General features: G+C 46.9%; 1 protein-coding gene across 1 annotated transcript in view; it reads left to right on the forward strand.

The window, feature by feature from the left end:
• The first annotated feature begins 2,249 nt into the window (after positions 1 to 2,249).
• LOC144500988 (SH3 and cysteine-rich domain-containing protein 2-like) overlaps positions 2,250 to 14,145 on the forward strand; it is a 139,556-nt gene continuing 127,660 nt past the window's right edge. The window contains exon 1 of the mRNA XM_078224488.1: positions 2,250 to 2,496. Within this exon, the coding sequence (XP_078080614.1) occupies positions 2,407 to 2,496 (90 nt within the window). The 5' untranslated portion in view covers positions 2,250 to 2,406. The remainder of the gene's footprint in view (positions 2,497 to 14,145) is intronic.

The raw sequence follows: 14,145 nt of genomic DNA on the forward strand, positions 1-14,145 counted from the left end.
ATCTGCACCTCTACTGTACCCCCTTTCATCAATTTCTAAACTCTCCTCCAATCACGCCAGACACTTTTCTCCCTCTCTTAGGACTCTTATTTAAAGCACATGTCATATACTGAGTAACTCAGTGCAATACGTGTGGCACAGGACATCATATTGGACTCTGGGAGTGCACATTTTGCATCAGTAAAGCAGCCAAATCATGACCGTATTTCAAACTGCAGGAAAGGATGTCCCGAGGCATGGTACATTGGGGAAACCATGCAGACGCTACGACAACGGATGAATGAACACCGCTCGACAATCACCAGGCAAGACTGTTCTCTTCCTGTGGGGGAGCACTTCAGCAGTCACGGGCATTCAGCCTTGGATCTTCAGGCCATTGAAAGAGGGTTATCAATAGGTTAAAAGACAATGAGTGACATTCATAGCGAGAAAGGATAATCAAACATTGAGGCTAAACCATGGAGTTGACATCAACCAGAAATGGCCAGGTTTGTTGGGCTGAATGCACAGATGTTATAAAGATCATTCAGCAACAAAAACAGAAAATGCTGGAAAATCTCAGCAGGTCTGACAGCATCCGTGGAGAGAGAACAGAGCCAGTGGGTGGAATTTTCCAGTAAGAAGTCTAACAACACCAGGGTTAAAGTCCAACAGGTTTATTTGGTAGCAAAAGGGCTTTTGGACTTTAACCTGCTGTTGTTAGACTTCTTTCTGTGTTTACCCCAGTCCAACGCCGGCATCTCCACATCATGGTATTTTCCAGCCGTGCTCGCCCCGAAATCGGAAAATCCCGCCTGAGGTCAACAGACCTTTGCATGGTCCACCCCTCCCGCCCGCTACGATTTCCGTGGCAGGTGGGAAGGGAAAACTCCTCCCAGTGTTTCGAGTCTGGATGACCCTTTGTCAGAGCGCCCTTTGTCATCCAGACTTGAAATGTTGGGGTTATTCTCTCTTCACAGATGCTGTCAGACCCGTTGAGATTTTCCAGCATTTTCTGTTTTTGTTTCAGATTCCGGCATTAGCCTTTATCTTATCTCACTGATGTTTAATTGAAAGACATGGTAAGTTCTGACCTTCCCCTGAATGTGCTGCATCACATTGATATACCCTCGTTGTCTATTAGAGGTACAGTAAGAATCATAGAATCCCACAGTGCAGAAAGAGGCCATTCGGTCCATCGAGTCTGCACCGACCACAATCCCACCCAGGCCCTATCCACATATCCCTACATATTTACCCACTCACCCCTCTAACCTATGCATCCCAGGACACTAAGGGGCAATTTAGAATGGCCAATCAACTTAACCCGCACATCTTTGGACTGTGGGAGGAAACTGGAGCACCCGGAGGAAACCCATGCAGACACAGGGAGAATGTGCAAACTCCACACAGACAGCGACTCGAGCCGGGAATCGGACCCAGGTCCCTGGAGCTGTGAAGCAGCAGTGCTAACCCCTGTGCTACCGTGCCACCCCCCGGGTGACCTCTGGAGGCTCTGTGGCCTCCAGAGGTCTGCCGGAGTAAGTAGTCTCACAACACCAGGTTAAAATCCAACAGGTTTATTTGGTGGCACGAGCTTTCGGAGCGCTTCTCCTTCAGGTGAGTGAAGTGTTTGGTTCACAAACTGGGCATATATAGACACAAACTCAATTACAAGATAATGATTGGAATGCGATTCTTAACAGGTAATCAAGTCTTTACAGGTACAGACAATGTGAGTGGAGAGAGGGTTAAGCACAGGTTAAAGAGGTGTGCATTGTCTCACGCCAGGACAGTTAGTGAGATTTTGCAAGCCCAGGCAAGTCGTGGGGGCTACAAATAGTGTGACATGAACATGACATGAGGTGAAAGAGTCACCTTTCCTTATTCAGTTAATGAATCCATCACAGACAGCTTTACTCAGTGCAATGCTCTCACAAGGTGCTGGAGGGGGGGACATATTCCAGTGGAGGTCAGTGGACAGTGAAGGAAAAGTGGGATCCAGGGGCAATTCCCACCCCCTCTACATGGCAGTTCAGGGGGCACTGAGGCTGTAGTACCCCCCTCACTGCCCCCTCTCCCCTAAAAGAGAAGTCCCAGTTCACAAGCCAAGGATTAGCCCCAAGAGGACAGAATACAACCGAGATAACATTGGACACGCCCACAACCCTGGCGTGGCCAATCACCGGCCTCCCTCTGCATGTCACATGGGGGCAGAGGCATATGCTAAATAGGTGGTGACCAATCAGCGGCGGAGGGGGCGTGGCCTGGAGGCTGGGGGGGCGTGGCCCGGAGGCTGGTTTGTTACATTGGGAAATGTAGCAAAGTTGTAGAGTTGATCAGAGCGCACCGGCCGCTTGTACACAAACCCACTCAGAGTAACTGGGCTTGAGAGGGGGGATTTAAAGCCCTGCATTCAGCGGGAACATGACAGAAAACAACGAGACAGAAAGCGAGCCACAGAACACAGAACTCCAGAGGTCACCCGGTTCTGTGTGCAGCCACCAAGAAAGCAAGGTGAGGCAATTTAACAGCAGGTCTGGGGGGGATCCAAAAAGCCCTGTCTTTGGGTTTGGGTTGGGGTTGGGGTTGGGGTTGGGGTGGTCAAATTGAATAGTTCTTTTAAAGAGCAGACCCAGGCAGGAGTGGGCTGCTGAGTAATATGAGTCTGGATTTAAAGTGTGTGTGTAAAATAACCCTGTCTATAAATCAGATTCTGAACTTAAAACTGCATCTATTTTTTCTCTGGGTAAAAGCAATGACTGTGTCAGATGCAGCAGCAAAGTGTGGAGCCTGTGCGTGGGAAATGTGTTGTTTCTTTTTTGTCAGTGACACGTTATCCAGTTCTAAGGAGTCGGTTGACTTTTTGCAACGTCGCTGATCTGAAACTATGAGGTGAAGTGGAGGGACCATCCACATAAACTGCCCTCCTCACCTCTCCCCCCCCCCCCTCTCAATATTGCAATGAGAGCTAAAGACAAATAAAGACTCGAGGGCAAGATGAGTGCATCTGTCCCTCCCAGTTTGCGATATCTACAGCTGCAGAAATTCGCACATGAGATGTGCGATTAACTAATGTGCAAAGGGAGGATGGTTGGAAGGGTTTATTTTACACTAGGCGCTGCAGTTTCTTGTGCTGATGCCTTTCTCAGAGTGATTGGAAATGGGGACGGGTAGGGGATGACATTCACCCCTGCAGCCACTCACTCACTCACCCCTCAAGCTTGTTAGCAATGTGTTATACTGTGGACCGTGTCAGGCTCCGCATCATCTCTTCCCCGCCGCCCCCCCTCCCCATTCAAACCGGATTGCGGTCAGCAATTGCTTACCTTGCACTTGCTATCTTCCTCCGGTTGCTGTGTCCGCACAGTTGGGAAAGTGTGCACCCCTTCTCGACCTTTAGGCTAAGATCTAGCCCAAAGATGGGGTGCAGTGTCTCATCTTGTCAGCTTGGATCTTGTTTGTCTCTCTTGTGGTGGGGGGGGGGGACACACCATGAATGGATTCAATTTGGTTTTTGGAGCAAGCAAGGAATGGATTTGGGTTTGCCGGGTCCACTCTGAGCATTGGCTTTAAGAATGGAGTAAAACATGTTCTTTTTGTTTAGAAAGTGTGCTGAATTTCTCCCAGTTCTCTCTCACTTCCAAGGAGTTAGGTGGATTGGCCATGCTAAATTGCCCTTTGGTGTCCCAAGATGTATAGGTTAGGGGGATTAGTGGGGTAAATACTTGGGGATATGGGAAACAGGTCTGGGTGGGATTGCTCTTTAGTGTCGGGGGATTGATTATGTGGGTTTATCAGGATAGAGCCTGGATGGGATTGTTGTCAGTGCAGACTCGACGGGCCGAATGGCCTCCTTCCGCACTGTAGAGATTCTATGATTCAAGGGATTCTATGATTCTTAAATTATATGATTTGGAATTAATCTGTGCATTTCCATGGTTTTGGGCTGTTTTAAGTGGGTGAACATATTCAGATAGATGTATTTGAGTTAAAAATAAAAATTGCTTGGAGGGAAAAACACAGCAGATCTGGCAGCATCTGTGGAGAGAGAATCATGTTAGACTTAGTCAGCATTTATTTCAGATTTCCAGCTTCCACAGTATTTTTTCAAGTTGAACTTGGATACGGTCCAGATGCTGCGATGGCGGGCACCAAATACGAGAAATTATTTTGGTTAAAAGTTATTTTTATGTAGAACATGAACTGATCATGTGACATCAATTGATGAAGTCATCATCACGTGCGACAAACTATCGATGCCCAATTTTAAAATCTGCTTTGAACTTTCTCTTTGCTTTTTAAAGTGCGACTTTTTAAATGTGTGGCTTTACCCCACATCATAATCTCTGTTGCTTGAAATAAATAAACATTCGTTATTTTAACATGCTGGTGTTTATATTCATCGCCAGTTCCGTTAAAAAGCTTGCAAGTACTGAACTGTTGAGGACATTAGTGACTGTGAGTGTTATGTATTAAATTACATCTTGCAGATATAAATGTGATGTTACAAGAGATTTTTCTGAATCTTTGTGCTGAGATGCTGCAGTATTAGGATTGCCAACCTCCCCACGATTGGTCTTGAGTGAGGGCACTGCCATGAGCAGCCCATGAGAAGAATCATAAGACCATCCAACTTTTTTCTCAGCATTTTCTTTGACACTTGTTTAAAATATGGGGGAGGGCAGGGTAAAGGTGTAACTGGGAGTGGCAATGGAGCTATGAAGGTTTATAATGGAACCACCAGGTACACGTCGAACTAGAGAGCATAGACCATTGAGTCTTCTCAACCATCCATAAGACCATAAGATATGGGAGCAGAATTAGGCCATTTGGCCCATTGAGTCTGCTCCGCCATTCAATCATGGCTGATATGATCCTCATTCCCATTCTCCTGCCTTCTCCCCATAACCTTTGATCCCCTCATTGATCAAGAACCTATCCATCTCTGTCTTAAAGACACTCAATGACCTGGCCTCCACAGCCCTCTGTGGCAATGAGTTCCACAGATTCACCACTCTCTGGCTGAAGAACTTCCTCCTCATCTCAGTTTTAAAGGAGTGTCCCTTCACTCTGAGGCTGTGCCCTTGAGTTATAGTCTCTCCCACAAGTGGAAACATCCTCTCCACGTCCACTCTATCTAGGCCTCTCAGTGTTCTGTAAGTTTCAACTAGACCTCCTCTCATCCTCTGAACTCCATTGAATATTAGATGGAGGCAGCAGTGATAACCACTGCGCCATCGTGCCTCCCCAAATGGAGCAGCACGGTGGTGCAGTGGTTATCACTGCTGCCTCACAGCGCCAGGGACCCAGGTTCAATTCCGGACTCGGGTGACTGTTTATGTGGAGTTTGCACGTTCTCCCTGTGTCTGTGTGGATTTCCTCCGGGTGCTCCGGTTTCCTCTCTCAGTCCAAAGATGTGCGGGTTAGGTGGACTGGCCATGCTAAATTGACCTTCAATATCAGCTGAATTAACAGGGTAAATATATGGGGTTACGGGGATGGGTGGGATTGTGGTCGGTGCAGTCTCAATGGGCCGAATGGCCTCCTTCTGCACTGTAGGGATTCTATGAGTATTGACCCACACTCCTCAACCGATCCTTGTATGACAAACCCTTCATTCCTGGTAACATTCTTGTGTACCTCCTCTGGACCCCTTCCAAGGCCAGCGCATCCATTCAATGAAATTATGACTGATGTGATGTGGTGATCTTCAACTCCACTTTCCTGCCTTATCCATAAACCTTGATTCCCTTGAACCATGGAGTCCCTGGTGCAGAAAGGGGCCATTTGGCCTATTGTGTCTGCATCAATTCTCCGAAAGAGTATCATCCCCCCCGCCCCCCCCAAATCCCTGTAACCCCATACATTTATCATGGCTAATCCAGTCTACATATCTTTGGACACTAAGGAACAATTCACTGTGGCCAATCCACCTACCTTCCACATATTTGGAGTGTGGGAGGAAACCGGAGCACCCGGAGGAAATCCACGCAAACACAGGGAGAAAGTGCAGACTCCACACAGACAGTCATCCAAGGCCAGAATCAAACCTGGGTCCCTGGCGCGGTGAGGCAACGGCGCTAACCAGTGCCAACGTGCCACCCTTACTGATTAAAAATCTGTCTGTCTCGGCCTTGAGTATACTTAATGTCCTAACCTCGCCAGCCCTCTGTGGTAAATAATTCCACAGATTTATACCCTCTGAGCCCTAGACTTTCTCACGAGGGGAAACAACCTCTCCGAACCTTGTCAAGCCCCCTCAGAATCCTATATGTCTCAAGGCTGTCTCTCATTCTTCTGAACTCCAGTGAGCACAGGCCCAACCTACTCAATCTCTCCTCGTGAAATGACAACCCGATGCAGCGTATACCACACTACCTACAGAGGTTAACGTGGTCCCTGACGAAAGAGAGGAAGGCATCTCGATGCAAACATTTGAATATGGTGGTGAAACATTTGAGGCCATTTGAAAAGATAAGAATGATTTCAAACTTTCCAAGTGTTGATCAATATGAGTGATAAAAGAGGGCAGCATGGTGGTTAGCACTGCTGCCTCACAGTGCCAGAGACCCGGGTTCGATTCCTCGCTTGGGTTATTGTCTGTGTGGCGTCTCCATGTTCTCCCCATGTCTGCGTGGGTTTCCTCCGGGTGCTCCGGTTTCCTCTCACAGTCCAAAGATGTGCGGGTTAGGTGGATTGGAAATGCTAAATTGCCACTTAGTGTCAGGGGGACTAGCTGGAGTAAATGCATGGGGTTATGGGGATAGGGCCTGGGTGGGATTGTGGTCGGTGCAGACTTGATGGGCCGAATGGCTTCCTTCTGCACTGTAGGGATTCTATGATAAAATATACATAATTTAAAATAGAATATATTTGTCCATATTCAGTTGTGTGTGTGTGTGTGTATATGTGTGAAATATAAATGTGTATCGCAAATAGCTCCCCTCCTCCTACTCTTGTCAGATCACCTTTAACCGGACTAGCTGTCCTCTAGTGACATTTTCCAAGTGAGCCCTGCTGTGAGGTGGCATGGTGGCACAGTGGTTAGCACTGCTGCCTCACAGCGCCAGGGACCCAGGTTCAATTCCAGCTTCAGGTGACCGTCTGTGTGGAGTTTTCACGTTCTCTCCGTGCCTGCGTGGGTTTCCTCCGGGGGCTCCGGTTTCCTCCCACAGGCCAAAGATGTGCGGGTTAGGTTGATTGGCCATGCTAAATTGACCCTAGCGTCAGGCGGATTAACAGCAGGATACATATGTAGGGTTACGGGAATAGGGCTTGGGTGGGATTGTGGTCAGTACGGACTTGATGGGCTGAATGGCCTCCTTCTACACTGTAGTGATTCTATTCTATGTGAGACTCAGCAGATTGTCAAGTGTGGAGGACGCTACAGCTAAGCTTGATTCTGTTCTGAGCTGATGTTCACACATACACCTCCCAGTTATAGTGAGAGGTATCAGATCTGAAGTGAGAACCCTGATTTTTGTTTTGCTTTCTTAGCCACTGAGCTTCGAGACCAATTGTGAAAGCTAAACTGAAATGAGTTAATTCAGATATGACCAGGAATGTGACCTGGAATCCAGGTCGTTTTGTGTTAAGCTGTACCCACTTGAAGGGACTACATTTTTCATTCTTAACTTATCGAAACATGTATTTAGTTTTTCAATACAATCTTGTCTGAGCTGTGTTCACCCACTTCATAAAGATGCCCGAACTTAAAAGGTAAGTTTATTTTATCAGTGTCGCAAGTAAGCTTACATTAACACTGCAATGAAGTTAGTGAAAATCCTCTAGTCGCCGCACTCCAGCGCCTGTTTGGGTACACTGAGGGAGAATTTAGCCAATACACCTAACCAGCACATCTTTCGGACTGTGGTAGGAAACCGGAGCACCCGGAGGAAACCCATGCAGACAAGGGGAGAATGCGCAGACTCCGCCCAGACAGTGACCCAAGGCCGGAATCGAACCCGGGTCCCTGGTACTGACAGGCAGCAGTGCTAACCACTATGCCATTGTGCCGTGGATTAGGTTGATTGGCCATATTAAATGGCCTCTTAGTGTCAGGGGGAAATAGCAAGGTAAATACATGAGGCTACGGGGATATGGTCTGGGTGGGATTGTTGGCCATGATGTGGAGATGCCGGCGTTGGACTGGGGTAAACACAGTAAGAAGTTTAACAATACCAGGTTAAAGTCCAACAGGTTTATTTGGTAGCAAAAGCCACAAGCTTTCGGAGCCTTAAGCTCCTTCTTCAGGTGAGTGGGAATTCTGTTCACAAACAGGGCATATAAAGACACAAACTCAATTTACAGAATAATGGTTGGAATGTGAATACTTACAGCTAATCAAGTCTTAAAGGTACAAACAATGTGAGTGGAGAGAACACCAAGACAGGTCAAAGAGATGTGTATTGTCTCCAGACAGGACAGCCAATGAAATTCTGCAAGTCCACGCAAGCTGTGGGGATTTTTACCTTTAAGACTTGATTAGCTGTAAGTATTCGCATTCCAACCATTATTCTGTAAATTGAGTTTGTGTCTTTCTATGCCCTGTTTGTGAACAGAATTCCCACTCACCTGAAGAAGGAGCTTAAGGCTCCGAAAGCTTGTGTGGCTTTTGCTACCAAATAAACCTGTTGGACTTTAACCTGGTGTTGTTAAACTTATTACTGGGATTGTTGTTGCAGGCTCAATGGGCCGAATGGCCTCCTTCTGTACTGTAGGGATTCTATGATTCACCAGGTTGTAGTTTGGGTGCTATAACTGATCTTTATTCCTGAGCAAGCAAGATGCAAAATCAGTTAGTTTTGCCACTTTTGATCTCTAACAATGATTCTGCTGGAAAACTGTACACATGGATGTCAGTTGCTGTCAGTACTGTTACCATCTCCTCCCTCTACTTCACTATCCCACCACCACTCCCTTGCCAATCTGTCTAACTCAACATTGAATATCCTCAATGACCCAGTCTCCACCGCATTCTGGGGAAGAGCATTCTAAAGACTAAGGACCACTTGAAAGAAGACATTCCTCCTTAGCTCCAACTTGTACTGCGCACCCTAGTTCTGGAATTCCCCTCGAGAGCCCCTGTCGAGTCCCCTCAGCATCTTACGTTTCAATAAGATCACCTTTCATTCTTCCAACCTTCGGTGTGTATAAAGCCCAATCTCAACCTTTCCTCACAATGTTTCTTCCAAGGATGGGGGAACGAGGTTGTAGAAACTATCCAGGATCTTTCCTCAGAAGATTTAGGAATCAGAGCAAGCCATTCAGGGCTTCGAGCCCATCCTGCCATTGGCTGATTCCAATCATCTGCTTTATCTGGAGAGTTTTAGGTATGAGGGGAGGTTGGATAAACTCCGATTGTTTGCACTGCAAAGACAGGCTGAGGGGCGACCTGATAGAGTCTTTTTCCCAGAATGGGAAGCTCAAATACAAGAGGTCACAGCTTTAAGGTGAGAGGGGGTAAGTTTGGTGGAGATGTGCGGGGAAAGTTTTTCACACAGAGGGTAGAGGATGCCTGAAACGCACTGCCAGTGGAGGTGATGGAAGCAGGCACGTTAGCAATGTTTAAGGTGTATCTTGATGAACGGGAGGCGATCAGAGGGATAATGTATTGGCCCAGGTGTAGGCCGAAAGGCCTGTCCCTGTGCTGTATTGTTCCTTATTCTTTATTTCTATTTCTTTTATCATAGAATCTACAGTGCAGAAGGAGGCCATCTGGCCCATCGAGCCGACAACAATCCCACCCAGGTCCTGTCCGATCCCCGTAACTCCACATATTTACCCTCCTAATCCCCCTGACGTTAAGGCGCAATTTATCATGGCCCAATCAACCTAACCCGAACATTTTTGGACTCTGGGAGCACCTGGAGGAAACCCACACAAACATGGGGGAGAACGTGCAAACTCCACACACAGTCACCTGAGGTCGGAATTGAACTCGGGTCCCTGGCGCTGTGAGGCAGCAGTGCTAACCACTGTGTGTTACCGTGCCGCCCACGCAATTACCTAACCAAAAAAACCTCTCAGGCTGGGATTTTACCATCCCACCCATCACGGGAATCGGAGTGAATGAGGGTCGGAACATGGAAAAGTCCGTTGACCTCGGGCGGGATTTTACGGTTTGCGGGGGCGAGCGTGACCGGAAAGTCCCGTCCTCAATCTTAGCCTTGAAAGAGCTCCAATTGTCCCAACATTCTCAAACGTTTGGGTCTGATTAATTCCAAATTCCGACTAGGCCTGTGTGAGGAAAAACCCACCCTGATTTCGCTGCTAAATGGCTAACCCGTAAACTTAAGATGATGTCCCCTCATTTATACGGGTTGGACGAATGATTAGTGGAATGAACAGCACTGCTGCGTTGAATAGTCTTATTTCATTCACAGGAAGGTGATTGGGGCCTGCTTACTGGCAACGCAGAATGGCTTTCGCAATCTGGCACATTTTCGACAGGGAATTAGAAAAAAACACTTCAAAATGAAAAATATCAAATGCAAGAAAATCGGATTAGAGTAGAGAGCTCCAGCTAAACTGGAGCATTGGCAAGAGCGTACCTTCCTCTATGATGCTGTAATGAGAAATGTAGTTCCATTTACTTGAATTTTTTTAATACAGTGACACTGCAATAATCCAATCGGAAAATAAATTATGTGCAAGTGACATCATCATGGTGTAAAATCACTAAGCAAAGTAAAAATGAAGAGATTTACGTGTTGGGAAAGCAAGCTTTAAAAACACAGAATTGTAATTGGCTTTATTCCCACAGTCAAAAACAAATGTCACTCGACTTAGAGAGGAGGTTTTGTTAGATCGACTTAAGAATTAGGAGCAGTAGTTGGCCATTTGATCTCTCGAGCCTGCTCTACCATTCAATGGCCGGACCTCCACCACCTCACCTACCATGGAATCAGAATGGGCGGGGGTCCAACAATGGAAATCTCTGGTGACCTCAGGCAGGAATTTCCAGTCTCATCTGAGCAAGGCCGTAAAATCCCACCCAATAAGTTTGTTTTTTATTCATTTGTGGGACATGGGCGTCACTGGCTGGCCAGCATTTATAGCCCATCCCTAGTTGCCCTTGGAGGACAGTTGAGAGTCAACCACATTGCTGTGGCTCTGGAGTCACATGTAGGCCAGACCAGGTAAGGATGGCAGATTTCCTTCCCTGAAGGACACTAGTGAACCAGATGAGTTTTTCCGACAATCGACAATGGTTTCATGGTCATCACTAACTTCTTAATTTTTTTGTTGAATTCAAATTCCGAAATCTGCCGTGTCGGGATTCGAACGCGGGTCCCCAGAACATTAACTGAGCTTCGGGATTAATAATCTAGTAATAATACCACTAGGCCATCACCTCTCCAGATTGTGGCTGACCTAATTAGAGTCATAGGGATATACAACACGGAAACAGGCCCTTCAGCCCAACTCATCCATGCCGACATGGTTTTCCAAACTGAACTGGTCCCATATGCGGTTTAAACATAGAAGCTAGAAGCAGAAGTAGGCCATTCGGCCCTTTGAGCCTGCTCCATCATTTATTTTGATCATGGCTGATCATCAAATTCAATATCCTGATTCCCTTTTCCTCCCATATCCCTTGATCCCTTTATCCAATATCTAATTTCTTCTGCCAGTCCCGGTAACATCCTTGTAAATCTTTTTTGCCCCCTTTCCAGTTTAATAACATCCTTCCTATAGCAGGATGACCAGAATAGTATGCAGTACTCCAAATGTGGCCTGACCAATGTCTTGTACACTTGTAACATAACGTCCCTACTCCTGTACTCAATGCTCTGACTGATGAAGGCAAGTGTGCCAAATGCCTTCTTCACCACACCTGTGATGCCATTTTCAAGAATTGTAGACTTAACTCCACTTTCCTGCCTGTCCCCCATAATCTCCCTCATAGGTCAAAAATCTGTCTAACTCAGCCTTGAATATATTCAATGGTCCAGCCTCCACTGTTCTCTGGGATGGAGAATTCCAAAAATTAATGACCGTCCGAGAGAAGAAAAATCCTCCTCATCTTCATCTTAAACTGGAGATGTACGAGACAAGTTTTTCAGACAGAGGGTGGTGGGTGCCTGGAACTCGCTGCCGGGGGAAGTAGTGGAAGCAGATATGATAGTGAGCCATGTCCAAGTTTTTTATTCATTCGTGGGACATGGGCGTCGCCGCCTGGCTAGCATTTATTGCCCATCCCTAGTTGCCTGAGGGCAGTTGAGAGTCGACCACATTGCTGTGGCTCTGGTGTAACATGTAGGCCAGACCAGGTAAGGACAGCAGATTTCCTTTCCTAAAGGACATTAAGGGGCATCTGGGCAAATACGTGAATAGGATGGGAATAGAGGGATATGGTCCCCGAAAGGGTAGGGGGTTTTAGTACCGTTCTGCAGCATGGTCGGTGCAGGCTTGGAGGGTCGAAGGGCCTGTTCCTGTGCTGTAATTTTCTTTGTTCTTTGGAGATACTTTGTTCAGCACGTGTGCCCCTCGTTTTAGGTTCCCCCATGAGGGAAAACATCCTCTCAGTTTCTACCTTGTTAAACCCCCTCAGAAACTTCTCTGACGAAGAGTCATCCAGACTCGAAATGTTGGCTCCATTCTTTCCCCACAGACGCTATCAGACCTGCTGAGATTTTCCAACATTTTTTGTTTCAGATACCAGCATCCACAGTGTTTTGCTTTTATCCCCTTGGAATCATAGTCGTGTCAATAGGATCACCTCTCATTCCCCTAAACTCCAATGAGTATAGGCCCAGACTGCTCAACCTTTCCTGATTTAGATAGCCCCTTCATCTCAGGAGTCAACCTAGTGTTGCCATACTTGGAATTCTCAAGCAAGAGCTGTAATTCCGGAACTTATCCCAAAAAGTTTCCAAAGTTTCACTCTGGTTTTTGTGAGTGCTGCTCACCTAATGAACGCGCAGCGTTCCGGAAGCACATATTACCAAATAAGCCCTGTTGGACTTTAACCTGGTGTTGTGAGACTTCTTACTGTGCCTACCCCAGTCCAACTCTCTATATCACGTTTTTGCGTTGGTGATGCAGTAAAAGTGTATATATCTGGTGAAATTTGTACCTTTTTTACATTTCATATTTTCATCTTTTTAATGAGTATATTTGCAGTGGCAGGCAGGATTGGTATTTATGATAGTATCGTTGTGTCAATACATTGTGACACGCAATGGCCTGAACTTTATCACCTCGACCACCCCGGATTCGGGGCGGGCAAGGGTCCCACAATGGAAATCTCTGTTGGCCTCGGGTGGGATCTTACTGGCCGTAAAGTCCCGTCCATTGTGTCTTGAGGATAGGGTGGTGACATTGCCTTCAGGAGACCAGCTTTCCCTAGATTGAATCTTTGGTGTTAACTGCAATCTGATGAATATTCGTTCTTTAATAGAATCCCGACAGTGCAGAAGGAGGCCATTTGGCCCATCGAGTGCACCACCTCTCCAACAGAGCATTTTACCCAGGTCCACCCCCTGTCCTATCCCCGTAACCCCACATATTTACCCCATTAACCCCCTAATCTACACATCTTTGTTCACTAAGGGACAATTCACCTAACCTGCACACCTTTGGACTGTGATAGGAAACTGGAGCACCTGGTTCTAACAGGTTTTTTTTTGTTATAATGTTTCATAAAATTCGAAAGAACGAGGCAATGGAAAGCTCAAATGGTGTCTGGTTGCATAGGTAATGACCAAATGGTTAGCACTGCTGCCTCACAGCGCCAAGGACCCGGGTTGGATTCCTGGCTTGGGTCACATGTCTGCGTGGGTTTCCTCTCACAGTCCAAAGATGTGCGGGTTAGGTGGTTTGGCCATGCTAAATTGCCCCCTAGTGTCAGGGGGATTAGCTAGGGTAAATGCATGAGGTTATGGGGATAGGGCCTGGGTGGGATTGTGGTTGGTGCAGACTCGATGGGCTGAATGGCCTCCTTCTGCACTGTAGGGATTCTATGTATTCTGTGAAATGGAGAGTGTTGCTATTTCCTTTCTGCTTCACCTTGGAGGAGCGCCTCTGCCTCCCATTCTTGTCTCTGAGTGAGAATGCCAACTGCAAGTAATCTTGTGCTATGGGCTTGGGTTATTCAAGGAGCTGAAAAGAGACAACCTGAGCTGGGGAGGCGATGGCTCAGTGGTATTACTGTGAGAT

The sequence above is a fragment of the Mustelus asterias genome, chromosome 11, assembly GCF_964213995.1.
Source record: "Mustelus asterias chromosome 11, sMusAst1.hap1.1, whole genome shotgun sequence".
Taxonomy (NCBI): Eukaryota; Metazoa; Chordata; class Chondrichthyes; order Carcharhiniformes; family Triakidae; genus Mustelus; species Mustelus asterias.